Raw genomic sequence first — 27644 nt, 5'->3', positions numbered from 1 at the left:
ATACTGTGTAGCCTCTTTTTAGGCAGGGGAGTTGGTTCATAGAGGTATGAACAAAGAAGAAATATTCTAGGGATAAAAATTAGGCAGTTGTGAATTCTATCTCCTAGTCAACCCCTGCCCCCAAAAATTGGGCCCTAAAGTTATTCCAGAGTAGTATGGGATGTGAAATGGGGAACTCAGCTGCTTCTCCTTCTATGTTGATAATCTTCTATCCAAGTCCATTTGTTTCCTGCTGAACATACTGCCTAGCATTATATTAGTAGACTGCTCCTTGCATATTTGGACTTTCTTTGTGAGTTCCTACAGAATATCACTTTGGAATAAATTTGAAAAAAATGCCCACTTCCCATTCTGTTCAAAGAACAGGTTTTAATTTGATACCTTCCAAAGTTCAGTCTCTAATTGTTAAAGCTTTGAAGTTAACTTCAGAGAATAATGGGTTTTGTTCCTCACAATGTAATATTGGATGGACCAAAAAATTTAAGTAATAACTGTATTGTTGTAATCTGACTTTTGTTTTGTTTTTTATAACCTTTGAAATAACAATGTTCCTTCTGTATTTACCTTATCTTTTTTTTTTTAATTTCATTTAAAAAGTTGTCAGGCTAAAACTCAAATGTGTTTGACTAGGAAATACTTTATCAGTAGCACATTTAGTGGCTACAAATATAGACTTTTCCTTGGATGTTACTGGTTTATTCTGATAACAGTTTGCTATTATTTTGAACGAGTATTGATGAAATTTTGATTGAATATTTTTTTATTTTTTAGAGTCAGAAAATGATACTAGAGATATTAATTTAAAAACTTCTGAACTTACAAAATGTGAATGGTGTAGTGTACGCAAATTGCCAGTGGTTTTCTTGCAAACTGTACCTGCTGCCTGCCAAAGTTTAAGATCACATCTGAAGATGAATAGGGAAAAAGATAATGTATGGTATGATTGTAAAGGAGCAAGTAAGTAAATTTTGTTATGATATCCTTTTTTAAGAATTTTATGAGCAGACTAAAATATGGTAAACTAGATTAGTTTTCATGCTGTTTTCTGAAAATATATAAATAATACAAGGTTCGTTGTCTCTGTGATTCATAAACGTGGGTTGTGCATTTTCGCAGAGCCCTTTGGAATTTTTTCGAGCCTATAAATTCCTTGGCAATAATCCTTATATCCACATGTGCTTTGTAGATAATGCCTCATTAGGCATTATCATGCTGAACAACCTTACTTTTTACTATCATAGCAACAGCACCTTTGGAATCTGAATTTTTAGACTTCTAGATTATTTCTCCTTTTTGCTAATGCCAATAATAATTTATTTCTTTGGGTTAATAGAAAGTTTAGCTGTAAATAATGGTAAAGCATATATACTATTTTTATATTCTTAGAAGAGATTCTTACTTTTGAATAATAAAATAGTCTGATGATGTAAACTATTTTGGCAAGAGCCTAGTAAAAGCAAACTAAACTATTCTACTTAAAAAGAGTATTTGTGAATTCAGCATTCTGAAATTTACAGAAGTTAAATGCATATTCAATGGAACAACATTAGATTAAGAAGTATTGTCTTTAAGACAATAGTTATCAGATTATTTTTCATCCAGCAGTTCAGAGATATTTGAGTACAGTACAAATGTGTTTGTGGACATGTTGTATTAACCCCAGTCTGCCCTTTTGCTCAAATAAATTAGATGATTAACATGCAAATATTGTGTTCAAAACACAGAGATGAATATATCAATGTAACATGTAGCCTCTTCATGTGGAGATTCTTTAATATTATTGATCAAGGCCTTTTGCTTGCAATTATCTATTTCTACAGAACAACATGTAAACCTAAAAGAGAATTTTGATTGCAGCATATGTTATAATATTAAATTTATAATAAATTCATGGACTTTTAACAAAACATTTTTCTTTTTTTCATAGATCCAGAAGAACAATACATCATTTTAATTTTTGAGACAAGTCTTGATCCTCATGCAAATGCAATATTTGAAAAAATAATAAGTGATATTGGTATCAGGAACAACATTTCTGAATTTTTCGTGAAAATTACTTTTGAAGAAGCAAACAGTAGGCTTGTGGCCTTTACAAAATCTTTTGAAGATACTAGAGGAAGCGGTGGTCCTAAAGAAAGCAAAACAAAACATGTAACTCTTAAAAAATTATTATTTCCATTATTTTATTCATAATATTGTCTAAAATATTCCATTAAAGAAAACACAAACCTATTTTTAGATTATGTATAGGCTGAAAAAATGTAAAATATTTTATTGGTTTTTATTATAAAGATTTAAAAGCTAGAAAAATCTGAAAGAGACAGTCTATCACAGGAGAGAAGTATTTACATCATACTTCGTTCCTGGTTTGTTTCTCCTCTGTTTCTTTTACTGGTACCTGTAACATGCTAGTAAGATAAGATTGTTCTTCCTGCCTGGTTTCTGTTTAGGTCTGTGGGCTTGTGTGTTTTAGATTGCTGAAGATTTTTTTTAAATCTACAGATAGGGTTGCTATTGTTGTTTTGTATTGTTTGAGGGGTGGGTTAGATTTTTTTTTTAATTTCATCTTTGTTACGTTTGTAAGTAACTTAAAGTGACAAAACATACATAATATTTTTCCCTCCTCCTGTTTTCCACACAATGTCAGTTCTGTGGGATGGGTTAGGCTAGAAAAGAGTGACTGGTCCAAGGTTACCTAGCCGGTTTTCGTGCTTAAGGCAGGAATAGAACTCAGTGTCCTGGTTTCTAGGCCAGCACCCTAACCAGATGTGTTGCATTTTTTCCCTATTTGTGTTCATGTGTAGGGGTGAAGTGTTTTGTTCATGCGAATTATTATGAAGATCATCATCTTTTTGTTTTAATATTTTATCTGTACTTCTATTTTCTGGTTTTGTTTTGGTGATTATTTGGGAGGAGGGGTATATATTGTTCTTATTTGCCTATCCTAGTATGCTAAGTGTATTTGTAGAATTTGAGGGCAGTAAAGCTGGGTATTTAATTTGGGATGTGTGTGCATGTATGTGTATGCGTGCAGATACACACATTTTCCGTTTTCAAGATTATTTTTCTTTTGTTTTATACTACGTTTCTGAAGTACATTTGGCATTTGGAAGTAGATCTCCAGCTCTGCTTTATATTTGAGGAGGAACTGCTAGGGGGAAGGAAAAGAAGAAAAGAAGACAGTTAAACTTGAGGAATGGTTCTGTTAATGATTGCTGTTGTGAATCGATGGGAGGTTTACTATGTCACATAACCAAGAATAAGCCAGGATTTAGTGTTCAGACATAGTGATTGCAATACACACATTTCACCAAGTCTCTCTGGAGAAAGACTCAGCCTTTTGCCTCATCAGAAACGGGGTTAAGGACTGTGGCATCCATTACATTAAAAGTGACATGTGTGGCTGACAGCATCATCACATGCTGCAATTACGCACTTGATTCACAGTGTGTCATTTTAAAACTTCCACACAAAGTTCCATATTAAGTGAATATCACTAGCCTGTCAAATTTTTCAACTGCCCCCTCCCTTTTTAAAAAAAAGTTTTCTGAGCATATAATATAGAGAACTGTGTTTTAAACAGATTAGGATTGTTAGCTAGATTTGGAGAGAGTGTGAAGTGGGTAAGGAAATGAGGAGCACACATATTTATAAACAATAGTACATAAAGCTGAAAATGAAGCTGGGAATAGTGCCTGAAGTGATATCCAAATGAGCCACTGTTATTATAATTTATTTTATTGTATTTCAATAATTGCTTAAAAAAAATAAAAGATGTGTAATATTGTTTCTTTGTCAGCAAGGATTTAAATATGTTATGACACTTGTTTGTTAATTTTCTTAAGGTTGTCTCTGATTCTAAAATGCAGCTGCAAAATGCAACACAGTTCCAGTTCTTTGAAGATGATGAAAGTGGAGAGCCACATACCGTCTTCATTGGTCCTATAGAAAAGTAAGAGTTAGTTCTACTTTTTGTTATTTCTTAACATTATATGACTTCAGCTTACTTTATATTTGTTTTTTTGCAGGTTGATAGTTTATCCACCTCCTCCAGCAAAAGGGGGTATTTCTGTGACCAATGAAGATCTTCATTGTTTAAATGAAGGAGAATTTTTAAATGACGTAATAATTGATTTTTATTTAAAGTAAGTTGTGTAGTGTCCATTTCATGTAGATAAAGATAATTGAGAAACCTCTTAAATATTAAAATCCAACATTCACAGCTAAGTAAAACCTTTGTTAGAACTAATCAAAATAACACAGAAGAGGGTTTAAGGTTTTGAGTTCTCCAGAACTCTTTATCTGGCACAATATTAATAAACAAATAGGGGAGAACAGGGGTATTTAAAAAGTGTTTACTTTTTTGCATGTCTTTTGGTTAGTGATTTTGTAGTTTATGCAGACTGTTTCGAATGGTTAGTTTCCCATATTCTGAAAAAGCAAAATATTAGTTCTCCGTTTATCTCTTACCACAATTGATATATTAAGCTTTTTCGGCACTGTTATTGTAAAGACCAAAGATTTGGGTTCCCTTGAAAAAACATTATTTTAAATGTTTTTTTCCCAAATTGATCATGATATTATTGTAGCTGAATAATAATCCAAGAAGCAAATGATTTTTGAGAATTATTACATTAAACTAGTATTGGAAATATGTTCTGAAACTTGTTTCAAAGTTTCAATGCATTTGGATGCTCCACCTCATTCAGTAATGTCAACACTTCATAGGCCATGTCCTGGTTGGAACGCAGAGGCAAAATAGTTCAGATTGTTCAAATAAAAGATTTGAAATATTACTTTTAAAAACATTTAAAGCAAATTGCAGTTTGTGGTTTAATTTTTAACTTTGTTCCAAATATGTTGTGTATTCTCTATTTCAAAATAAAGGTATCTGGTGCTAGAAAGGTTAAAAAAAGAAGATGCAGATAGGATTCATGTGTTCAGTTCCTTTTTTTACAAACGCCTTAATCAAAGAGAGAGAAGGAACCTTCAAGAAACTTCAAAGCTCACGTAAGTCTAGCTGAAAGATGTTTGTAAAATCAAATTTTGTCTAACAAAAACAGGTGGTCCTCAACTTATGACCACAATTGAGCCCAAAATTTCTGTTGTTAAATGAGACATTTGTTAAGTGACTTTTGCTCTATTTTACAACCTTTCTTGCCACAGTTAAGTGAATCACTGCAATTGCTAGTAACAATGAATTATTGAATCTGGATTAACTGAATCTGGCTTCCCCATTGCCTTTGATTGTCAGAAGGTCGCAAAAGGTGATCACATGACACACACACACACACACACACACACACACGGGACACTGCAACCTTCGTAAATATGAACCAGTTGCCAAGCATCTGAATTTTGATCACATGACCATGGGGTCGCTAAAATGGTTATAAGTGTGAAAAATAGTCATGAGTCACTTTTTTCAGTGTTGTCGTAAGTTCGAACGGTCACTAAATGAACTGTTGTAAGTCAAAGATTACCTGTAGTTGTTTATGTAAAGCCAATTCATACAATTTAATATATTTTTGATTTGATGTTGGGATCCAATAACATCTAGGGGATTCTAGATTAGACAAATGTGCTAATATGAGTTCCTGTATGGAAGATGGAATATTAATCAATCAATCAATTGCACATGATTGCAGACAGGTGCAAGTCTTGATTGAGCTGAGAAAAACTGAAGGACTTCAGGTTCTTGACGTTTATATATAAAATGCTAAACTAGATTGTAACAGATCATTATACAGCGTCTGATGATTTATTTACTTTAAATTGAGTAGTATAAAAATGAACATATCTATCCAGTGATGGGATTCAAATTTCTTTACTACCGGTTCTGTGGGTGTAGCTTGGTGGTCATGTGATTGGGTGGGCATGACTGGGTGGGCTTTGACTGGGTGGGGATGGCCAACTTGACATCACTCACATCGAGGGGTGCCTCGCCCGGCCCCTCCCCTCCCAGCCACTCCTTGTCACGCCGAGCCTCAACATATCTATAGTTCTGTAAAAATGTTGTTCACCTTTTTTTGATTTTATTATCTGCATCTACATACTATAGATGTACTTTCATAGACCACTGAAAGGAGGAAATGGCTCACATGCTTTGCCCAAGAGTGTGATAGGCAGGCTTTTGAGGGGCTGCCACAAAGAAGGGGGGCAATATATTTTCCAAAGAAGCAATAGATGGAAACTGAACAAAGAGAGAAGCAACCTAAAACTAAGGAGAAACTTCCTAACAGTGAGAACAATTAACCAGTGGAATTTCTTGTCTCCAGACATTCTGGGTGCTTGATCACTGGAAGTTTTTAAGAAAAGTCTGGACAGCCATTTCTCTGAAATGGTATAGGGTCCCCCCCAAAGTCCCTTCTAAGTGTTATTCTGTTATTCTGACACCTTTCCCAGGCCCTCCACTCAGATTTTGGCATCATCCGTTTTTCTGCTGAGCAGAGGGTAGGACTAGAAGACTTCAGATGTCCCTTGCAACTCTGTTATTCCATTATTCCTGAGACATACACACACACACACACACAATTTAAGCAAATTCCCTTGTTTTGGAGACTTTAGAACCAGAAGGTACCTTGGAGCAGAGGTGGGCTGCAAATTTTTTAACAACCAGTTCTGTGCCCTAATGATTGGCTGGGCAGGGGGCGTGACAAAACTCAGCCTCCTGCAGCACTCTGCCAGTCAAAACGGGGCGCGGGGGTTAATTACAAAATGTGGACTTTGCTTTGTGACATCCAGACCCAGTGAGCAAGGGGTGTGAACTGCACAGAAAATACACTTTTGTTTGGTTATGAAGAAATATCCCCAAAATCAGATGTACAGTAAACTTTTAGCTGTACATCTTCCTAGCAAACAGCAATTTTTGAAGTTCCAGATAAAGAGGATTCATTTTAGGATGAGTAACCACAGTTTGCATGTTTCAGGTTCCTAAAGGAATGCTGGGAAACCGTATTTTAAAGAACATTTGAGGGAGGGGTGCAGAATAGCCCTTCTCTGCCTGAGGCTGTAGAGACCTGACACCAATCAAAACACTGTTTGTGAAGCAACTGATCAACACTGACAGGGAAAAGCCACTAGTACAGTATATGAAAATAAGAGCAAACTCCACTCCCTTCTATTACCTTGTTTGGTAATGGGGCTAATGCAAGGCCCTTGTTGATTGGCTGCCAAGCCCCAATCCCTGAAGCTGCTCATTCAAACTAGCCAGTCACCAGCAAGCAGTCTGGACCCAAATTAAGCCTGACCAGACTGGGAAAAACTAAGCCTTCAGGCCAGGGGTGAAATCTAAAATTAGTTACTACTGGTTCTGTGGTTGTGGCTTGGTGGTGGTGGTGAGTAATGTGACTGGGTGGGCGTGGTCAACTTTTTTTTTTTTTAACTTTTTACTTTTAAAAGCATATTTCTACAACCACTTCGGCCGAAGAGATTGCAGAAAAAAATGCTTTTAGAAGCCTCTGACGATCAGCCAACTCAGCTGGGATCGCCAGAGGCTTTTAAAGGCATTCTTTTTTCTACAACCTCTTCAGCCAAAGAGGCTGTAGAAAAAATGCTTTTAAAAGTAAAAAAAACAGCCTCTGATGATCGCGCAGTTCAGCTGGGCATGGGGGGGGCAGGGATTTTTCCTACCGGTTCTCCGAACTACCTGCCGCCATCGCTACTGGATCAGGCGATTCAGTCCGAACCGGGAGCATTTCACCCCTGCTTCAGGCCCTCATGGCAGAGAAGCCAGACTTTTATTCAGATGGGAAAAGCTGTTTTCCTTACATCTCACATTCTTACAGCTTCACCATCATCTGAATAAAATACTTTGGCTTCTCTGCCATGTGACTCAGTCTCTTCTGCAGCTCTTTGAAAAGTAAATACAGTAAAGCCATAGGAAATGGGGTGGGAAGGGCAGTCCCAGGAACTCTTCATTTCGGCCTGTAACAGGCCGGGGGAGTCCTAGGAAGGCCCTGTAACAGACCGTTCGCACCGGCAAAGAGGTGAAGGAAGGCTCACCAGACAGGCAGGTAGCTGGGCCATGTTGGAGGCAGCGGAGAATGACAAAGGAAGGCTCAACAGGGATCTGGGCCGTGTGAGAGGCTGGGGCGAAGGCAGGCAAGCTGGCTGGCCCGCAGAGACAATGTGGTCGAGGCAAGCAGCCAGCCAGCAGCAGCAGCTATGCTGGGCGAAGCGGGCAAGATGACGAGTGACTGGGTGGGGTGGGCATGGCCAGTCAGAATTTTTCCTACCGGTTCACCCGAACTGCCCAAAACCAGCTGAATCCCATCACTGTATCTATCGATAAATGAAGAATACCAATCATATACTATAGCTAGCATGCTACTTTGACAAATTATTTTCAACTTTCATATCTAATTATACTGCAAAATGACTCTTTTTGAAGTATGGATACTATTAAAATATAGTAATTAATAAATTATCATTATAGATAGAAAAATAATACCTACCGTATTTTCGGAGTATAAGATGCACCTTTTTTCCTTCAAAACGAGGGTGAAATCTGGGTGCATCTTATACTCCAAATGTAGTCCCACCCAGCTTCTTAAATGGAGGTTTCAGAGGCTGAAAAAAGCATCAGAAATGAAGCTTCAGAAAGAAGCCCCCAAACAGAGCTTCAGAAAAAAAGCCTCCAAACAGAGCTTCAGAAAAGAAGCCCCCAAACAGAGCTTCAGAGGCTTTTTTTTCTGAAGCTCTGTTTCAGAGGGTTTCAGAGGCAGAAAAGAAAGTTTTTTCTGAAACAGAGTTTCAGAAGTTTCAGAAGTTTCAGAGGCAGAAAAAAAAGCAAGGCACAGAGCTCACAACCAAGGAACCTAAAATTCACCTCTGGGAACAGCTGATTGGGGGTATTCTGGGAGGCCGATCCACCTGCCAGTCAGCTTTTTTCTTATTTTCCTCCCCAAAAACTAAGGTGCATCTTATACTCCGAGAAATACGGTTTTTCGTATTTCCTAAATATCTTCTGAAAAATTATAAACACATTTCATTTCCTGTTAATTTATTCACAGAATTCAGCAGAAACGGCATGGTCGAGTAAAAACCTGGACACGACATGTTGATATCTTTGAAAAAGATTTTATTTTTGTTCCTCTTAATGAAGCGTAAGTAGAATAATGTGTAGAGCATTGGAATTTCATTTATTTTGGTAGAATTCACACATTGTATATTATTTCTTTTAACAGTAATTACTTATTGAGCATAATATATGAAAATAACTAAAAACATACATACATTTATATAATTTATGTGTAAGGTAATGTCAGGGTATGTAGATTTAATAGCTGTAAGCTGATGGAAGGTTGTAAGTGGAGGCAATTGAAAGCTGATGCAATGGGAATGAGGCAGCAGGGTTACTGCTACTTTAAGAAGCTAGGTAAGAAGCTGCCTATATAAGGGAAGCCATTAGAAGGCGTTTCCTTCTCCTATTTTCTCTCATCGTGTATCTTATTGCTCTTCTTGTGTCAGTAGCTGTATGATAAGGTATTTACCATGTATAAGTCTGTATATATATTTAGCTCTAGATAAAACCACTGTTAATTATCTAAAAGCTCTGTGTGCTGTGTTTTGCTCCTGGGTTTATCTCATACTAGTTACGCTGCCAAAACTCTGACAGGCAAATTATAAAACATAGTTTACAAATCACAGTAGTTGTGTTCAGAACCAAACATATACATCCTGATGTAATATGGTGTGTATGCCACTGGGACCTATGAGGGAGAGATCCTCAAAGCTCTAGATCTTTTGAGATTTTGCCTTTTGGTTTGCCACTCTTTGCTCTGAGCGTTCACAGGCTTCCCCTTCTCTTTTTTCACATACAAAAAGGGAATTCTTTAATACACGCACTGATAGTTATGTCTCACAGATAATCTCTAAAAACAACCATAGTGTTCATTGCCCTTGAGGAACTTGTGAAGCAGCATCCCACTTTGTACAGAAAAAAAACCAAAGATTTTTCCTGCTCTTTTCCACTTCAAACTTGAGGGGGATAGAATGAGTTACAGTGACATGCCTCAATATACCTGACAGCTGTTCTAAACATCTTTGTGGCAAGAAGTAAACCATATTCCTTTCTCTTCCAGCTCTTAACAGGAAGAAATTAAATGAGATATATGCTGTAATTCTATTCTTGGGGACTGATTCATGAATAGATAACAAAATATCTCTGAATGGGCAGGCCTTATTTGCTGGCCTCCCATTTTAGTTCTAAAGTTAGAGCAAGATAGATGAGCAGGTGGTTTTTTGCTTGATGTTGTGTTGAAATATAGCATATCAGGAAGAAGAGGTAGGGTAGCATTGTGAAAATGTATTGGATATTGTTAGAACATGTTATGAAGATACGTTTTAAATTCCTTTTTGTTCTTTTTCACTTGCAGTGCCCACTGGTTCTTGGCTGTCATCTGTTTTCCAGGTTTAGAGAAACCAATATATGAGGCTAACCCGTATTATCAGGAAAATGTATCTATACAGGTTAAGTCTTCTTCTTTAGATCAAGATAGAAGTGCTTCATCTCCTGTATGCGCTGAAATGGATCTATTACAGCAGTCCCCTCTAACAAGGAAATTGTTCAGCAAGAAACATATTGCAGAATTAACTGACACAAACACAGATTCGGAGGAGAGTGAACCATTATACTGCAAAAGAAACTCTTCTGAGAAAAGTGGCTTTAAAAAATTAAATCATTTGAACACTGTAGAAGAATTCAGGACTATGGAATCCATATGTCCTAAACATGATCTGAAAACTTCAGAGGCAAATGGAATGCAAAATGAACATAAAATTCATATCCAAGCTAACGGTATGTAGTCTTGTCTATTCAATTTTTTTTTAGTATCAGAAATTTTAAAAAGTACAAAAATGTTGTACTTTAGGAACAGTTTGATCAACTGTAATTTAGAGCATAATTACCATATTTTTTGGACTATAAGACGCACCGACTATAAGATACACCAACTTGGTGTATAAGACGCACCAAGATTTCAAAGAGGTAAGCAAGAAAAAAAAAGTTTTTTGCCCTCCCCAGCCCATAGGAGCACTCTGCAGGCGTCTCAAAGCCTCTGCATGCCCTGTTTTTGCAAAAAAAAAAAGGGGGGGGCTGTTTTTCACAAAAATGGGATGCGCAGGGCGGGTCTTCGGGAGGCCAAAAATGGCTGTATTCCATGTATAAAATGCACCAACGTTTCCATCCTCTTTTAGGGGGGAGAAAAGTGTGGTAGGCATTTATGGGTATGTATACATAACTGCATTTCATGAACAAACCACTTTAATGTTGAAGTGTGCTTAAGTCAGAAATTATCGAAACATTTTGTTTTTGTACAGGTAGATATATTTTTAATATATTTATGTTATTTAATTTTATATATTTAAAATTATTTTAGGTTACCTTTCTAAGCAATGTTCAGGTCGATCTCATGTTGGATTCTAGGTACAGAAGATCCAAAGCTTTCTTGAAAGCTTCCAAGATAGCATGATTGAGAGGACATTCTCCATCTGAGAATGCCTAGAAAACCAGCTGTGAATTAAATATTTAGTCCATCATTCTATATCACAAAGTGGCCATCTGGATGCACCTTACGTTTAAGGACTGTTGCTCCCCATCAACTAGTATTTAAAAAATACTGCCTATGATTTAAGAAGCAGCAAATAGTTGTCAGCATTACTAGTTACTGACCATCTGATTTTCAATGAATTGATTCGGTCCCCTTTTAAAAACATCCAAAGTGCTTAACAGTATTTCAACTGCTAGCAGTAAATCCCATAAGTTTCACTATGGGCTGTATATAAATGAGTGTTCTTCTGTTGTTCCACATTTCCTTGCATTTAACTTCAATGGATGATTTGAAGTTCCAGTATTGAGTGAGAGACAAATTTTCTCTCTTTCTGTGTTACCTATGTTATGCATACTTTTATATGACTATCAACTATTTTATATCCTTTTTTGTTCCAGGCTAAATAAGACCCTATTGCTGCAATCTTTTTTCACAACAGAGCTGTTCTAACTGCCTAAATTTCTTGATTGCCTTGTTGCATCTTTTCTAGCTCTGAAATATCTTTCTTAAGCCTCAAAGACTGCTCCAAGTGCAATCTCACAATAGATTTGTATAAGATCATTATATCACCTGTTTTATTTTCATTTTCCTTCTAATAATTTTAAGTATTCAGTTTACCATTTTTATTGTAGCACATTGGATGGATATTTTCATAGAATTGTTCACAGGAATTCTTAATACCCCTTTCATCTGATCTTTCTTCTGAAAAATCCGTTCTTTGTCCTTAGTAACAGAAAATTCAGTTTTCTTACTATTTCCCTATCTTTCTTTAGTATATCTTTAATACTTTTTGACATCCAGTGGCCTCCATGTTCAGTTTCCTTGACCAAATGCATTTCAACTTTTCATTGTTAACTTAATTTTATTTGTCATGTACAAGTGTTTTGTTTTGTGTATTTTGCATTCTTTATCAGCTCTTTGCATATTATTTGCCTTTCCTCATTTTAGCAACATTTTCTGTTTTTTTTGAAGGTCTTTTAAAAGATCTCTGAATTGCTCATAAGCTATTATAGCATTATTCTAGACTTGTGATATTTTTCTGATCTGAATAGATAGTAACTTATTCAAACAAGATCAAACAAAGAAGGAAGAAGTATATTGAATTTTTGTACAGTAAGGATATCAATATCCAAGATGTGTTAGAATCTATTCTTAATTTGAGGTCTGCATTTTACCTCAGTTTCTCTTAAGAATTTTGAATAACTTCAAGTGATTGTGAAAAGAATTGGCCTTTTTGACTTTTGCTTTGATCTATTCATTTTTTTTAAAAAAAGTATATATGACCATCCATATGATGTGACCTTTTTTAAAATCAATCTCTTTTTTTAGTTTTTTTTGCAGTAAATGTAACTGCTGTTTTTTAGGTAAATTGTCTACTTGCTTCGGGGTTCCCAGTTGCTTCAGGCTTCCTTGGAGTGTCATCTTCCTGTTTTAAGAGCCATGTTCTTTATGATTATAGAGATATTTTATGGGATGGGATAATACCGTTCCTCCCAGTGACTTTTGTCACCAATCTCTCCCATTTTTCCCAATTTCTCCAGTTCTGTTACCTTGGCCATAAGGGAATAGACTTGCTTTCTAAGAGTCAGGAAGTCATTGCATCATGTATGACTTCTGTCCAGATTCTGTCCGGAATCGTATAAATTGATAAAAGTTCACAAAATAGCATTGCAGATAACTATATGTATATAGGGTTTTATTAGGATTTATTTAGAGGGACAATCAGTTTTCTTAATGTATCAGGAAGAGAGAGGGTCTAAAATCCTGACCAACTTGCTGACTGCCAAACATGTATGGAACCTTAATTTGTTAAGTCTGTTTCACTGCAATGTATAATAAAATATATGGTAACATATGGAAGAAAAGTAAAAGCTACTTAGTTTTGATCAATATATAAACATGATCTTGACATAACCTTTGGGGCTTAGGTGTGTCTAGTGTGATGTGGAGGCTTGTAGACACAAGTAGGACTTGTATAGGCCAAATGTGTTTTCCAGTTTTCGCATTATAGGTAATAAGAGTTATAAACAGTCAAACCATTTCTGGTGCCTGTCAATAAAAAGTATATTTGTTCATATGGAATACATGGAAAATTTTCTCACAGTGAATAATCAGAATTCTTTTCACAAGAAGACGGGCTGCTGCTGTGATCTTTCACATATTGAACTTCCGTATTTTCGGACTATAAGACGCTCCGAAGTATAAGACGCACCTAGCTTTTGGGGAGGAAAGCAAGAAAAAAAAAACTCCTCTGCCTCCCAGCAATTTGCCTCCTTATAGCAAACAGCATGGTCAGCTTCAGCACAGCCTGATTTAGCATGAACAGCTGATTGGCGGTTGGATCTGCCTCCCGGAATACCTCCTATCAGCTGTTCCAGGCTGCGGGGATTGCTGCTGCTGATCGGCGCTGTCACCTATCACTGCCTCCGCGTGCCCCATTTTTGACCTCTGCGTGTCCTATTTTCAGCCCATTCTGGGCAGCAGGGATCACTGCCACTACTATCCCCACAACCTGGAACAGCTGATAGGCCGATACAACCGCCAATCAGCTGCTCGTGCTAAATCAGGCTGTGCTGAAGCTGACCACACTGTTTGCTGCAAGGAGGTAAATTAGTGGGAGGCAGAGGCTGGCAGGTGGGGGCCAGCAGGTGGGTGGGGCTTCAGCAACATTCCCTGTATAAGACGCACAGACATTTTCACCCACTTTTTTTGGGGGGGGATGTGTCTTATACTCCGAAAAGTATGGTATTCTGTGCTGTTCTCTCCATTTAATATAGCTAGTAGTAATAATAATTCTTCTTTTTTGATAATTTATTTTCTTGAAATCTAGAACATTAAGGATGGAATTTATAATTGAAGCTGCAGCCTGGTAGCCACTTACCTGGGTGTTAATTGCCATAAATTGCAAGAATCCAGGTTCCCAATAGTTATGAGTAAGGTTGCTGATGGTAATGGTTAATGAGGAAGTTTAAATTTGTCAAACAAAGCTAAATCGTTTTTAAGAAGAATGATTTATGTTAAAAAAAATACGCACTATTCCTTTGGAGATTTAACCTTTTTGGCTTAGTTATGATAATGTTTCTTTATGTTCTTTTCTTTATATTGTTTCGTTAATCTTCATGATTAATACAGATGGTTTACAGAAAATCAGGCTAAACTGTAGCGAAAAATCTGCTGACAGCAATAAACTAAATGAAGATGAGCTCATAGATTTTTCAGAAGACCAAGATAACCAGGTAAAGCATCTAAAACAACGTGGTTAGGTAACTGTTATTTTTGTACACAGAATAAGCTTTTCCAACAATGTTTTAAAAACAATGAAAACAAGTAGAAATGAGTATAATACGGTACAAGTAGAATGCGTGTAGTAATCATTATTTCAACAGCTTGTTAAAATGATTGTATTTTAAAATATTGTTTGTTGTGGCATAGGTAAGGTTGAGATGATTGCAGTTTGTGAATTTGAGAGATGTACACCAAGACGTTAAACAAGCTTGCAGGCTGGGTTCGAATACATTGCTAGGCCATAAAATGGTGAGCTTGGTTTGGAGTTATTGTGTTGTATATAGACATATTAGGTAGTGGTAAATAATCTTTTTCCGTAGTTTGTCATTGGGAAACTTTATAGATTGAAGGCAGGAACCAAGTTTACATGGAACAGTTGTGTAAATACAGAATAGATGTCAGTGTACAAAGATGGGAGAAATTATTAAGAATGCATTGTTTTGAAAAGGCAGGAGAAAAAAGCCTAGGATTTAACCTTTGATCTGAGGGAGGGAGAGAGAGAAGACCGAGACTGAGACCACAGAGAGAGAGAGAGAGACTAGGCAAAGAGATCTGAATTTAAAGTAGGTTGATCTTCTGGGTCTGTATGACTTTTCAATATCAACATAATGTATTTAAAAGCCTTTGTTATAAGTGAGTGTTAGTCAAGTTCTGGAGGCAAGTTGTTCCACTGATTAATTGTTGCAGTGTCCCATTTGCAACCTTCCTAAGGGACTTCCAACAAGTAAAGTCAATGGGGAAGCCGGATTTGCTTAATGACCATTTGATTCACTTAATGACCATGCCAAAAAAAAGTCATGAAATCGGCCACGAATTGCTTGACAGCCCCATCACTTAGTGACTGAAGTATCAGTCCCAATTGGGGACTGATACTTCAGTCCCCAATTGGGACTGAAGTATTAATGTGTCAAGGACTGTCTGTAATGAGTTACTCAATAAACCATGGTAAAACAAGCTCTAAATTAGCAAACAGATGGAAGTTCTTTGATCACTGTTTTAAAATAAAGTAGGAAGATAACAATTGATATTGTGTCGCATTTTGTTTTATATAGTTCATTGGTGGAAATGTAAGGGTTTTGTGCGTGTGCATGCACACAAGCACATGCAAGCATGCTTAGATTTTTTTTTACTATATCTCTGCTATATATTCATTAAAAATATTACATTCTCTAATCTCTTCTCTGGATGGCACTTTCATAATCATATTCCCACTACTATCCACTAGAAGGCAAGCTTTACCTATTTTCCTGATCACAAAAAGTACTGTACTTCCATAAAGACAGACTACTACACAGTTATTGTTGTTAAGAGAAAGTTAGGATTACTTGTAAGGTTTGATTTTATTACATTTCTTCAAGTTGGCTAGATATGATATGTAGGCTACTGACTGTTACTCTTGGGTAGCAACTGCCTTACTCATGTCAGTTTTCACAAAGATACAAAGAAAAGGAAATTTCTGCTTCTTGTTCTTTGAGGAAGCCTCCACAATATAGGGTCTAGGCATATTCTATACAGCAAAGAGGTGAGGAAGTATAGGCAGTATGGCATGGATCTGCAGAAAGACAGCAAGTATCTCAGATTTCTTTGCTTTGGTATTTTCTCAGGAAACATAGCAGTGACTTTTGCATATATTTCCCAAGCACAGCCAGAAAGCAGATGTTACCTTTGGCTAAACTCTGTTCACCATTTACAGTTTGTCAACCATATTGCTAACCAGAGAATTACTACAAAATTAACCACCTTTTTTAAGTATTTGAATTTACATTTTTTTTCTTCCTAATAGTTATGTAATGATGCCTTACTGCAATGTTACGTGTTCATAGATATCTCAGCTGCTCAGTTTTATCTGCAAGAATAATTATAATAATGTACAAGATAGTGGCAGTAATAGCCCAAAGGCTTCTTGGATTTGGCTATAATCTGCTGTTGTATGCTTAAATTAAGTATTTGGAAAAGGAATTTAATTGTAAGGAATTAGAATTCATTTTCTCAGTTGTCTTTCTCACAGCTTGGTTTGCTTTATAAAAAATGTTTCAGTAATTGTACAAAGTTTCATTCTGCATTACCAAAGTCTACAAATCAAAATGTATTATACCACCATCTGCTTTGACCCTTTTAGTTTAAAGTGGTTAAGAAGTCAACTTTTGTTTCAATATTAATTGTTTTAAATATCAAAGAGTTTAGTCTGGAAGCTCACAATTGAAGTCAAAAAGTGCTTCAGTATCCTGGATAGAAAATCATAATCGTTTGACTTTTAGTTTGTTAAATCATGTACTTTTTAAAATGAAATTCACTAATAGCTAGTTTGATAATAAAAATTTCAAGTCCTTGTAGTTTGAAACATCAGATCTTTTAAGGAAAAATTAATCCAGTAAAATAAAATCCAGCTACCATCTTATACAAATGTAAGCAGAAGGCCAGCTCCACCTATAATTGCATCTGTAGCCTGGAAATTGAGTTTTTAAAGTCATCTAGATCATGAGTTTTTTTCAGTTGGCAAACAACAACAACAACAACAACAACAACAGGCTTAAATATGGTTGGTTTTCTATGTGATCTTATGCTCTTCATTACGCACAGGTTTTTAGTATTAGGCTATGTTTCAAGGATGTGCACAAAATTTAAAAAAATGTTTTTGATTTAAGCTTGGGGCATAATGTTTTGAGAGAAGATTTTGCGTTAATAATATTCTAATGAAAAAAAAAATCTGTAGTAGCCTCTGTTTTCTTCGGAACAGAATTCAAAACATTTTGGAAGTTGTGACCTTGATAAACGGGGATGTGCAGCCATCTGCTCCTAATTCTTTTTACTCTAGGTTCACAAGAGTAGTGGTAGTCCATGCTGAATATTAATCAATAATATATTTGGTGAAGGGCTTGATTTTAAACAAATAAATAAAAGAATAAAATAAAAGAAACAATGGGAAAACATCTCATCTTAATCAAGTTTTCTTTTTGGCTTTTTTTGGATTATTTATTCAATAAAGCAACTTTTTTTTCTATGCTGATGCTTTTGTTAACACATAGATGTAGCTGGTAGCAACAAAAGAATCGAATAAAAGTCTGCCACTGCTTTTTGGATTGCATAAATAATGTTATTCATGCTGTCAAACAACAGCAGCAGCCTTTTATTTGTTTAATCTTTATAAGAGAACAAATATGCCCAGTATGTACTCACACCCAAAGCTCAAAAAAACTATCCCAAGCCACCAGAAAATACTTAGCAAATGAATGCTATTTTCCCCAAAGCAACAAAAGTTAGTCTGGTTCAGTTTTTATGAGGCATATAGCTGCAACCATCTACTTTCCTTCCAGTAATTTTTCCCCAGCATCATCTGAACCAATCTAAATTAATAGCAGTTAACTAGGACCTAACAGTCTAGGTCCTGGCTAGACTGGAAACTGACTGATAAAGGGCAACTCAGTCATAAATCATGAAATAGCCATTGGGACATTCCTAATAATATGATTCAAAGCAGCCACGTTTTGTTTCATGCTTGGACGAAAACAGCAAATTTGGTTTCACACTTGATTCCTCCACCTCTCAAACCATCAATTTCATAGTTGGATTGTTTCAAGACAATCCGTGTCCCTGCTGTTCAGTATTACATTGATCATGTTAATTTCTACAACCAAATGAGCTGACTGATGAAATTAGTGTGCAATGTTGAGTTATATCCAGTGTTTTAATTAGAAAGAGTCAAGTCTTCTGAAAGGAAGAAATCAATTTTTGAGTTGGTGCAAGAAGTATTTTATAATAATCATATTTATGTGTACCTCCAAACGATAGATGTAAGCCACCCAGAATTGTTTTCGAATTGGGTATCCTCCAAGTCCAAATAATTAAAAGAAATAATTGATATTTGTATGAGCCAAAGACAAGAGGGCTAATTCAGATGCTTTTTGCCACTCGAATTGGGCCAATGGGGAGAAAATATGAAGTGGCTGTGGAGTTGCATGCATGCCTTCTAACTGCTGAAAAAGAGTGAAAGAGGTGTCTTTAAGATTTTACAGGATTGTAAAGTTAATGCTGTACTATGATATAATTTTTAAATTAGAGTTTAATCATGTATAAGAAGAAATATGCATTTTGATAAACACTGATTCCAGGATTAGTTTTCGATGTATAAACTGATATGTCCCCAAAGACTTATTTAAATTACTTGGTAGAATCCTATGTGTATTGGGAGATGGCATTTCAGCAGAGTGTTTGAATACCTTAAATGAACTTTTGGCTTTTTTTTTTTTAACATCAAAAAGCGAAAACATTTTTTAAAAATAGCTGTTTCTATTAATGAAATAATTATTTCCATGGTAAAAAATTCATTATGGAAATTAAAGACTGTTCAATTTTTGATGACTGTTATGTTACAATTATTAATAGCATTAAGAAAAGTTAGAAGATGATAAATATGCTGGGCTACTTTTATACTGTTTAATAATGCTGCAATGTAGCTTTTTGAGAAATGGAGAGTAAGCAGATACCAAGCTTGCAGAATCTACTTTATTTGTATTAGCAACTTGAGATTCTTCTCCCACAGCAGATGCAAAAGACATAGAATGAAATACGGTAAATGAATTCAGAAATTTGTTTTGAATAAAGTATCAGAAGTAAACGGAGATTACTGTGCTTTTACATATATATCCATTTCTGATTACCCCAAACTTTTTAAATCTCAAAGGTATATTTGGAAGGTAGAATAGTTCAACATTTAATTACTGCTGTTGATAAAGTTTGAAGAAACTGAATTTGTGCTTATGTATTTCAGATCATGTAGTAGATCCCTATTTTTCTCAAAACTCTGATTTCAGACATTATATTAAAATATTTTTTTTTTCTAGGAGAATAGTAGCGATGATGATGGTCTTGCTGATGATAACTGTAATTCAGAATTAGGACAATGGCATCTAAAGCCGACGATATGCAAACAGTAAGTTCTAAAGTAAGATATTTATAACTTGTATACATCTTCATATAAGCTATAAAGATGAAATGCCATCTTGAAAACCATTAAAAAATTTGCTCCCAAACTGTTTGTCATTTTAAAAATTCTTTCTAATTTACTTTTGTATTATGGGTAGTCCTTGACTTAACGGGCAAAAACGGTCTGGTTTTGTTAACAGAAAATTTTTAATGGGTTAATTTTATGGGTAAGAGGTTTTAAATTGGGGAAGTCAAATTGATTTAATTATTTTTTAAACTATTTTAATTTTCATATTGTATGTATTTTAATCATGGCTGTTCACCGCCCTGAGTCCTTCGGGAGAAGGGCGGTATAAAAATTTAATAAAATCAATCAATCAATCAATCAATCAATCAATCAATCAATCTTGTGCTTCAGTAGGGAAGCCTGGATCCAATTGTAGTCTTCTGAGGAATAATAATCTATCTGACAACTTTGATTAGCTGTGTCCATTGTAAATATGTTCTTCATCAAATTGAGCTAAATTCAGAAAAACAGACATAATTGGTTATTATTTGATAAAACGTGAATTATGTTTACCATGAGACTACTAGAGTGAGTCTATTATGTCTTTAAACTAGACCTTGGCCCAAGTTGATTCTGAGAGATGATTGTTCAGTATCTTGCTCTGTGGCTGACATTTAAGAAAGACTGATCCATGGATTATTAGATCAGATGCCATCTTTTCTTTGAAAAGGGGAAAATTCTTTAAATATCCCAACATTTTACCTCAAATCTATTTATGTTGCTTTTTTTTTTCTTCCATTCAATTGTGTTTGATTCTCAAAGACTGCCTGGAGAAGTCTTTGCAGTTTCCTTGGCAAGGTTTTTCAGAAGAGGTTTGCAATTGCTTTTTTCCTAGAACTGAGAAAACAATTTGCATAAGGTGACCCAGCTGGCCTTGTGTCTAAGCAGGGACTAGAATTTACAGTCTCCTGTTTTCCAGCCTGATGCCTTAACTACTACATCAAACTGGCTCTCACTTTAATGTTTTTTATGTTGTAATCAGTTTTCTTAATTTTTTTTTTGTAATAGGAAGTTTTAATTATCATTAGAATTGCCTCTTTATATCCAAGTAGTTCCCTGATTGAAAAAAGAAGAATAATGCTGTTCAAGTTTTGAATAGATCAACTGGGTGTAGAACAGAGTATATTTCTGAAGTCTTATTTTTCCAGATTCTATTTAGTGAAATTATATAGATACTATAATTTGCAAGTTAAAATTGCATCTGTATTCTTGGAATAATATGGAAAAACAATTTATTAATTTGTCTATATTATTTCATGTCACAGCTGTGCATATTTTTAAAAATGGCTTAAAGAAGTGCCTCAGAATGTGTGTTTTATTGAGTAACAGTGTCTCTCTGCTATGTAGTATCTATAAAAAGATATACCTGTATCTTTTTTACAGGTTTCCCTGTAAGTCTGAATAAAGATGTTCCTACTTAAAGAATTGTATTAGATATACTTTAATCAAGCAACTCAGTTAAACAGCCATGTATTTATTTTATTCAGTGTTGCAAAACTTCCACAAGAATTGTTTTTGAAACATACATAGCCCAGTCTGCAGTACTGTTCTAAGCATTAATTTTCAAATATTATATAGAATACAGGCTGACTCGTAATATTCAACTATTTTTTTCCTTCGTGAAAAGCTTAATAAATAGTCATAAGATGTAACAGAGTCTCTTGATCTAGAGGGAAGAATGTAGCTTTTTTTCTAATTTTGTTCAAATATCACTGAACAAATTAAAAAAATGTTTTTAAACTATCACAGGTCCCAAAAATGTGTAGTATTTCAGAGCTATTTTAGGGGAACCCATTTTTGTTCTATTTGGACCTGTTTTTATAACGAAGGTTCCTCCTCAGTATTGAATTTAATCAAAGACTAAATCTAGTTATAGATCACCATGCAATTTTTGTAGACTTCATATTTGGATGAAAACAAAATTGAGTACCATACTTTATTCATAATGTGAAGAGAAAAGGGTTCTTCATATCTGTAACCAAAATGATTTAATGTGACAGTATAGCAAAGAAGTGAAAACATACTGTATCTTTTTTAGGCCTTGCATTCTGCTCATGGATTCACTAAGAGGCCCTTCCCGGTCAAATGTTGTCAGAACACTAAGGGAGTAAGTAATTAGTCTCTATAATATTAAACTACCTTCCTGTTGTGGCCTGTGGTCCGCCGGCCCCTCCAGCAGCCAAATCAGAGGAGGAGGAGCTGTGGAGTTAGGGTCAGCATCAGGGCAACCTGGGAGCTCTGAAGGGGAAGAGGGAATGGAGCTGGCAGAGAGAGAGAGAGACAGAAGCGGAGCCTGGGCCATCCATCAGCCCTCAGATGGCGAGTCAACAGCCCCAGGTCTGGAGGTGGTTGATAAAGAAAAGGAGGAACAGCTGGGTCCAGTGCCTGATGCGGGGCTGCACAGAGGGCCAAGAAGAGGGGAGCAGTGGAAAGCCATGGGCCAATCCTGGGGAAGGAAGAGCCACCACAGCTAGTGAGGCCCCACTCTAGCTCTGGGGATAAAAGGCAGGGGGCGGAGATGAATAGATGTGGCAGACAACTATTCATCTTCCAGACGAACAGACTTGTTAGCTTGTGAGATAAACTTTTGCCTGGGTTGCTGGGATTCCGAATAAAGGAATCTTTTGAGTTCATGTTAGAGGGTTTGTCGTGTTTGGGGAGCTGGGTCAGAACATTTCCATACTGAAATACTCAGTAAAAATGGTCTTCTCATGCTTGTTTGATTTTTGTGTTGCAGGTATTTGGAAGTGGAATGGGAAGTAAGGAAAGGGAGCAGACGAAGTTTCTCCAAAGATGTCATGAAAGGCTCAAACCCCAAAGTGCCGCAACAGAACAATTTCAGTGATTGTGGAGTTTATGTTTTACAGTATGTGGAGAGCTTTTTTGAGGTGAATTTCTTGGTCGTTGAAATGTTATGTTAGGATTTTTGTTCTAACAAAAAGGGTTTTTTTTTTTAAAAAAAAAAGTTATTTAATTTGGTTTCAATATTTCATTCGCTTTACATATTTTATATCTTACATTGTTTTAAAATGACAAGTAATTGTTAAAATTACACACGCAGACATGTATAATTAGCACAGTATAAACTGTGAATAAAATAAATACAATAATGTCTGACCAGACAGTGAAAGAGTTTTGGTTTATTAATAGTGATTTTTTTAATAATAGAACTGATGCATTATTAGATGCAGTCTCTATTTGTTTCATGCTTTGCCTATTGCTTCTAAAGAAGGCAAATCATGTTTGGGGATGTGGAGTGACTTAAAAGTTTGTTTTCTAGAATTAAGCTCATAGAAGGGTAGGAAGGTAATTCCCAGAAAGGGAGAAAAGTGTGAAAATGTTATTTTAGCTGTAGCTGTGTGGGAAGACTTCTTAATAGTGTTGACTGTTGAGTAAGACTATTATGAAATGCTGAGGAGGGATAGAGCTGGATCCACAGAAAGATGCCATCATTGAAACTTTATAAATGTGCATGAAAGATTGGGAAAAGTTTCAAATGTAACATTGACAAGATTTTTAACTGCTAATGTTGTAGTAATTTGTACAACGTTATTATGTAGAAATTCCATGTAGACGTTATTGTAAACCTATCTGTTTGGTTTCTCCTAGACTCCTATTCTAAGCTTTGAACTACCAATGAATCTAACAGACTGGTTTCCACGTCCAAGAATGAAAACAAAACGAGAAGAAATAAAAAACATAATCCTGAATCTACAAGAACAGCAAAACAAAGAAAAGAAAGGGCAGAAAGACAGTAATCTAACAGAGAAATATTTTCAGGAAAGAACAGAATTTATCAGCAGCTGAATATTTTGTCATTTGTTAGCCATACATCAATTTTTTTAAAAAAAGGGGAAAAAAAACATCCTGAAATTTACTTGTCTACCAAAACAAAGGACTTCTAGTATTATCAGTAAGTAAACTTACTGTTGAGGGTATAAATTCAATTCCCCCAATGTATTAAGTAAAATAATCTGTATATATGTTGATTAGGCCAACTTTTTCAACCTTTGTAATTATGTTTTTCACTACTTAGGAAACCTTTGTTATGTGTTTCTGTTTATAGAACTTAATAGCAAATTCTAGACACAAAACAAATAAAATATTTATAGGATAAATTGGTTAACTTTTTCTGTGTTAAGTAAAATTATCATTGAATATTTCCCAGTAAGACTTCTATATTGCATGGGGAATGCTTATGTAGAAAGGTAATCAAATTCATATTTTAATTTACAATTGCCATTACAAGATGCTTCAGAAATGTGCAAAAAAAAAAAAAAAAAGTGTCTAAATGCATTGTGTTTCCAAGGTGAGTGGTTTCATTTAAAATCCAAGTGCAGGCAATACAATATTCAGCAACAAATGTTTCAGATACCGGGAGAAGTAACTTCACAAGTACTTGGGAAATGCTGCTTTCTGATTGCAAGTCTTACTCAAGCAGTATTTAATAAAATCTCAAAGGTTGGCTTGAGTAGTTCTGTTAGATCCTCCTTTATTACTTTATGTGGTTTCTGAATGTTGTTTAAATGTATTTTCACAATCCTTTCATTATAAAATTGTATTTTTGGTAAATGTAGCAGCAAATTGCCCACCTTAAATTTTCTGCCAGAATTCTGAATGTTGCATTCATATGTGCTTTATCTATCTGAACTTTTTTTAATGTATGAGTACTATTTTTTGTAACGCACAGAAAAACCAAAATATTGCTAGTCGTCATTGCTTGCTTGCTTCTTACTTAACTAGAAGTCTCTAATAATTCAAAGTCATCTTGTTGGCATTATTTCCATGATGTAATTTGATTTTTAAATTGTGTATAAAGACAGTAGCCTTCTTCTACCAACCTCTAAAAATCCAAAAGGAAGCAACTAGGTTCTACTACATTTTAAAAATACTCACAAGATATTGTCCTCAAATGAGGGAACTGAAACACTTTTGCAAATATATTTGTTGAATAATGCCTTTGTTAAAAAGAAATTCTTCTTGTTGGGAAGGAGGATGCCTTTGATGTAATAAATGAAAAATATTGTAGATGAAACAGGCAATATTGCCATTGCAACATACAATCCTTTTCACCCTCTTCACAGTAGAACATTCTATGTAGAAAGTATTATATTTGCACCCAATTTTTACTATTATTATATTGATGTCACCTACACAATACTCATATTTTGTACAGGATCAGAGATTGCTTTGCCAAAGAAAAATTCTGAAGAATACATCGCTTTGGTCTGTTGCCCTGCATTTACTTTGTTTAAATGCTATAGACTTCATTGTAACAATAATAGGATTGTAATTTAGTGGCAAAGCTTTCCATGTTCTCCTCCATAAATTATTTTTAATAGATGCACAATAGTAGGGCTCTCATGACACTATCAGTATTAAAACAAATGAATTGAGATTATTTGTTCCTACAAATTAACGTAAAATCAATTAGTATTAAGAAAAAAAGACAAACATTTATTCTACATTTTCCAGTTTATGTCTAAAATTTATCCAAGTAGCAGTAGAAAAGAGAAGCAAGAATAAACAAGAGGTTGACAACAAATGTAATTTACTTATTTTGATATTTTTTTTAGTGTTACTTGAACACATTGTAGGGAAATTTTACATAGCAAATGCACATTCTCGTGCAAGATTATTTGTTGCAATATTTGGATTTATATGAAATTAGATTTTGCTTTTGTTTTTAATAGGTTGTGGCCTATCCTAGTTTTTATTTGTTTGGTTCTGTTCCTGAGAATGGCCTGGAGCTTGTATTCCTTTTCAAGATGTGAAGAATGCAATGTTTCTCTCTTAATATTATGGTAAAGGATCATTCATGCAGCAAGCTGATAAAACATGTTGACAAAAGATTTATTTTTTTAATAAAACATTGAAAACAATTGAAATGACCATGAGTATTTGTAATAGATATTGTTTAGGGATATATAGATCTGTTCTTAATAACAGTCTTTGAAAATAATTTGTCCATTGAAGATAAACGAGCACCTAAATTCAGGTATTAAATTTGTTCTAGAGCTCTTTTTTTTCTTCTCATTTTAAAATTTACCTATGGTAGAATACATACTTACATTTATACACACACACACACACACACACGCACACACACACACACACATCTTGTATAAGTTTTCATGTTGGATAGAATAGCAGTCAAGAATTCTTATAAAAGTTTTAGGTTACTTAGCATGAAAAATGTATGACTCTCTGGTAAACATTTGCTGGTAGCAGATGCAGAGATGACATTTAATATTCCCTTGTGGTATTCTTTAATTTTCTTGCTAAGGGATTGCTAGCTCACATGAACAGGATATTAAGGGACTGTTCTAAAACTAGAATATGTTATCCCAGCGTACCAAGAGTTTATTTTTTCTTATTTAGATGTATCTTTCTACCTAAGAATTCATTCTTTTCAAAGGAGAAAAAATTATTGCAAATGGATAAAATAACATCCTGTCTTGTAAAAGTTGCCCTTAGTGCTGTATAAAAAGACTTAAAACAATATTTCCAGTATTTTCTTTTTCAGTATCTAATTTCATATTTTTCATTTTCCATATTCATTTACTACTGGGATTTTGCAAGCTGAATGTTGTTGCTTCATTCTCAAAAGATTATCCATTAAAGCATAGGGGGAGGGAATAATGTGATACATGTTATTTTAAATTTATCCATTTCAAATACAGAGTTTGCAGTTTCAAATCTGGTTATAAAATGTGTGAAGGAAGTTGACCCTATACTAATTTATTTCACTCACACCTGCTTGCTTTCGTTATGCAGTCAGCTTTTAGACAGGAAGCATATAAAGAATGTCATGCTTATATAATGAAGCAGTATAATCCAATAATATTCTTATTCCTATTTTTACAGATGATCACCAAAATGAAGCTTTTCTTTTACTCATCTGTGACTTCCCATGGTTGAGCTGGTTTTACACTGTGCATTAGCAGCTCTTCAAGCAAAATACTAGCTTTTTTTTTAGGAAATCTAATTTTATTGAATTGCTAATTCAACTGCATTGTTCTTCTCCAGCAGGAAAGACCAAGAGCTATGTTTCACTCCCTGCATTTTTTTCTGCGGTTAAATCTTTATTAGAAAGAGACATTCTCTTTAATTATACATGTTGTTTGTGACTTTTATCAATCAGCATGCTTATTGCTAACGATTTTGAAAAAGCTTATCTACTCTTTCCTACCAGTTTTGTCTTATTCTAAGGTTGCTATTTACCCATCTGTGTTTAAAGTACATCTCAGCAAAATAGAATTGACTCTCTTCAGTCATGCTTTAAAATTACAGCATCTGACAGTTCAGCAGTAATCATTTTTACTTGGTTAAACCTTGTCAAGTTCAAAGAAACTTATTCTCAGCATGTGTAGGATTTCAGCCTATTTTTTTCTCCTTAGGACTAGAACCAATAGTGATGTCAAACTTAATTTTTATATATTAAATTCTTGACATGCAATTAACTAAATGTGGACTTTCCACTACAATTTTAGGAATTCCATTCAAATAGTAAATAATAAATGCTCCTCAACTGTGGTCTTGGCCAGAAAGCAGAGCTTCAGGAAATAGGATGTGGATGCTTTGTATATAGTAAATGAGTGATGATATGCTTAACAAGCCCACACAAACAAAACACTCCTCAAATCACTTTATTAAAACTCCTGGTTTACAAAATAAAACATATATTGTACAACATAGATTCTATGTAATATGATAGTTCCTTTAGACTCTGTAAAAGATGATAGTTCTTTTATTATAAATTGCTACAAATGAGATGAATCTTGACTAGGTCACCAAAGAATGCTTACACAGTACAT

At 34.9% G+C, this 27644-nt stretch overlaps 1 protein-coding gene across 6 annotated transcripts in view; it reads left to right on the top strand.

The window, feature by feature from the left end:
• Nucleotides 1–27444, top strand: part of SENP6 (SUMO specific peptidase 6) — a 70966-nt gene extending 43522 nt beyond the window's left edge. For 3 of the 6 annotated variants that reach the window (XM_070932894.1, XM_070932893.1, XM_070932896.1), the window contains 12 exons: nt 772–957; nt 1928–2151; nt 3846–3952; nt 4029–4145; nt 4888–5010; nt 9015–9107; nt 10380–10801; nt 14685–14788; nt 19679–19767; nt 21866–21934; nt 22565–22715; nt 23437–25715. In XM_070932894.1, the coding sequence (XP_070788995.1) occupies nt 772–957; nt 1928–2151; nt 3846–3952; nt 4029–4145; nt 4888–5010; nt 9015–9107; nt 10380–10801; nt 14685–14788; nt 19679–19767; nt 21866–21934; nt 22565–22715; nt 23437–23634 (1883 nt within the window). In that variant the 3' untranslated portion in view covers nt 23635–25715. Of the gene's footprint in view, nt 1–771; nt 958–1927; nt 2152–3845; nt 3953–4028; nt 4146–4887; nt 5011–9014; nt 9108–10379; nt 10802–14684; nt 14789–19678; nt 19780–21865; nt 21938–22564; nt 22716–23436; nt 25716–26694 lie in introns of those variants that run through there. The other 3 variants (XR_011599769.1, XR_011599770.1, XM_070932895.1) reach the window with 3 other exon arrangements.
• Nucleotides 27445–27644: the final 200 nt, after the last annotated feature.

The sequence above is a fragment of the Pituophis catenifer genome, unplaced genomic scaffold (assembly GCF_029215685.1).
Source record: "Pituophis catenifer annectens isolate HBS135680 unplaced genomic scaffold, rPitCat1.0.hap2 SCAF_1, whole genome shotgun sequence".
NCBI classification, from domain to species: Eukaryota; Metazoa; Chordata; class Lepidosauria; order Squamata; family Colubridae; genus Pituophis; species Pituophis catenifer.
The sequence above is the reverse complement of the archived record's forward strand: the minus strand, read 5'-3'. Positions and strand labels throughout refer to the sequence as shown.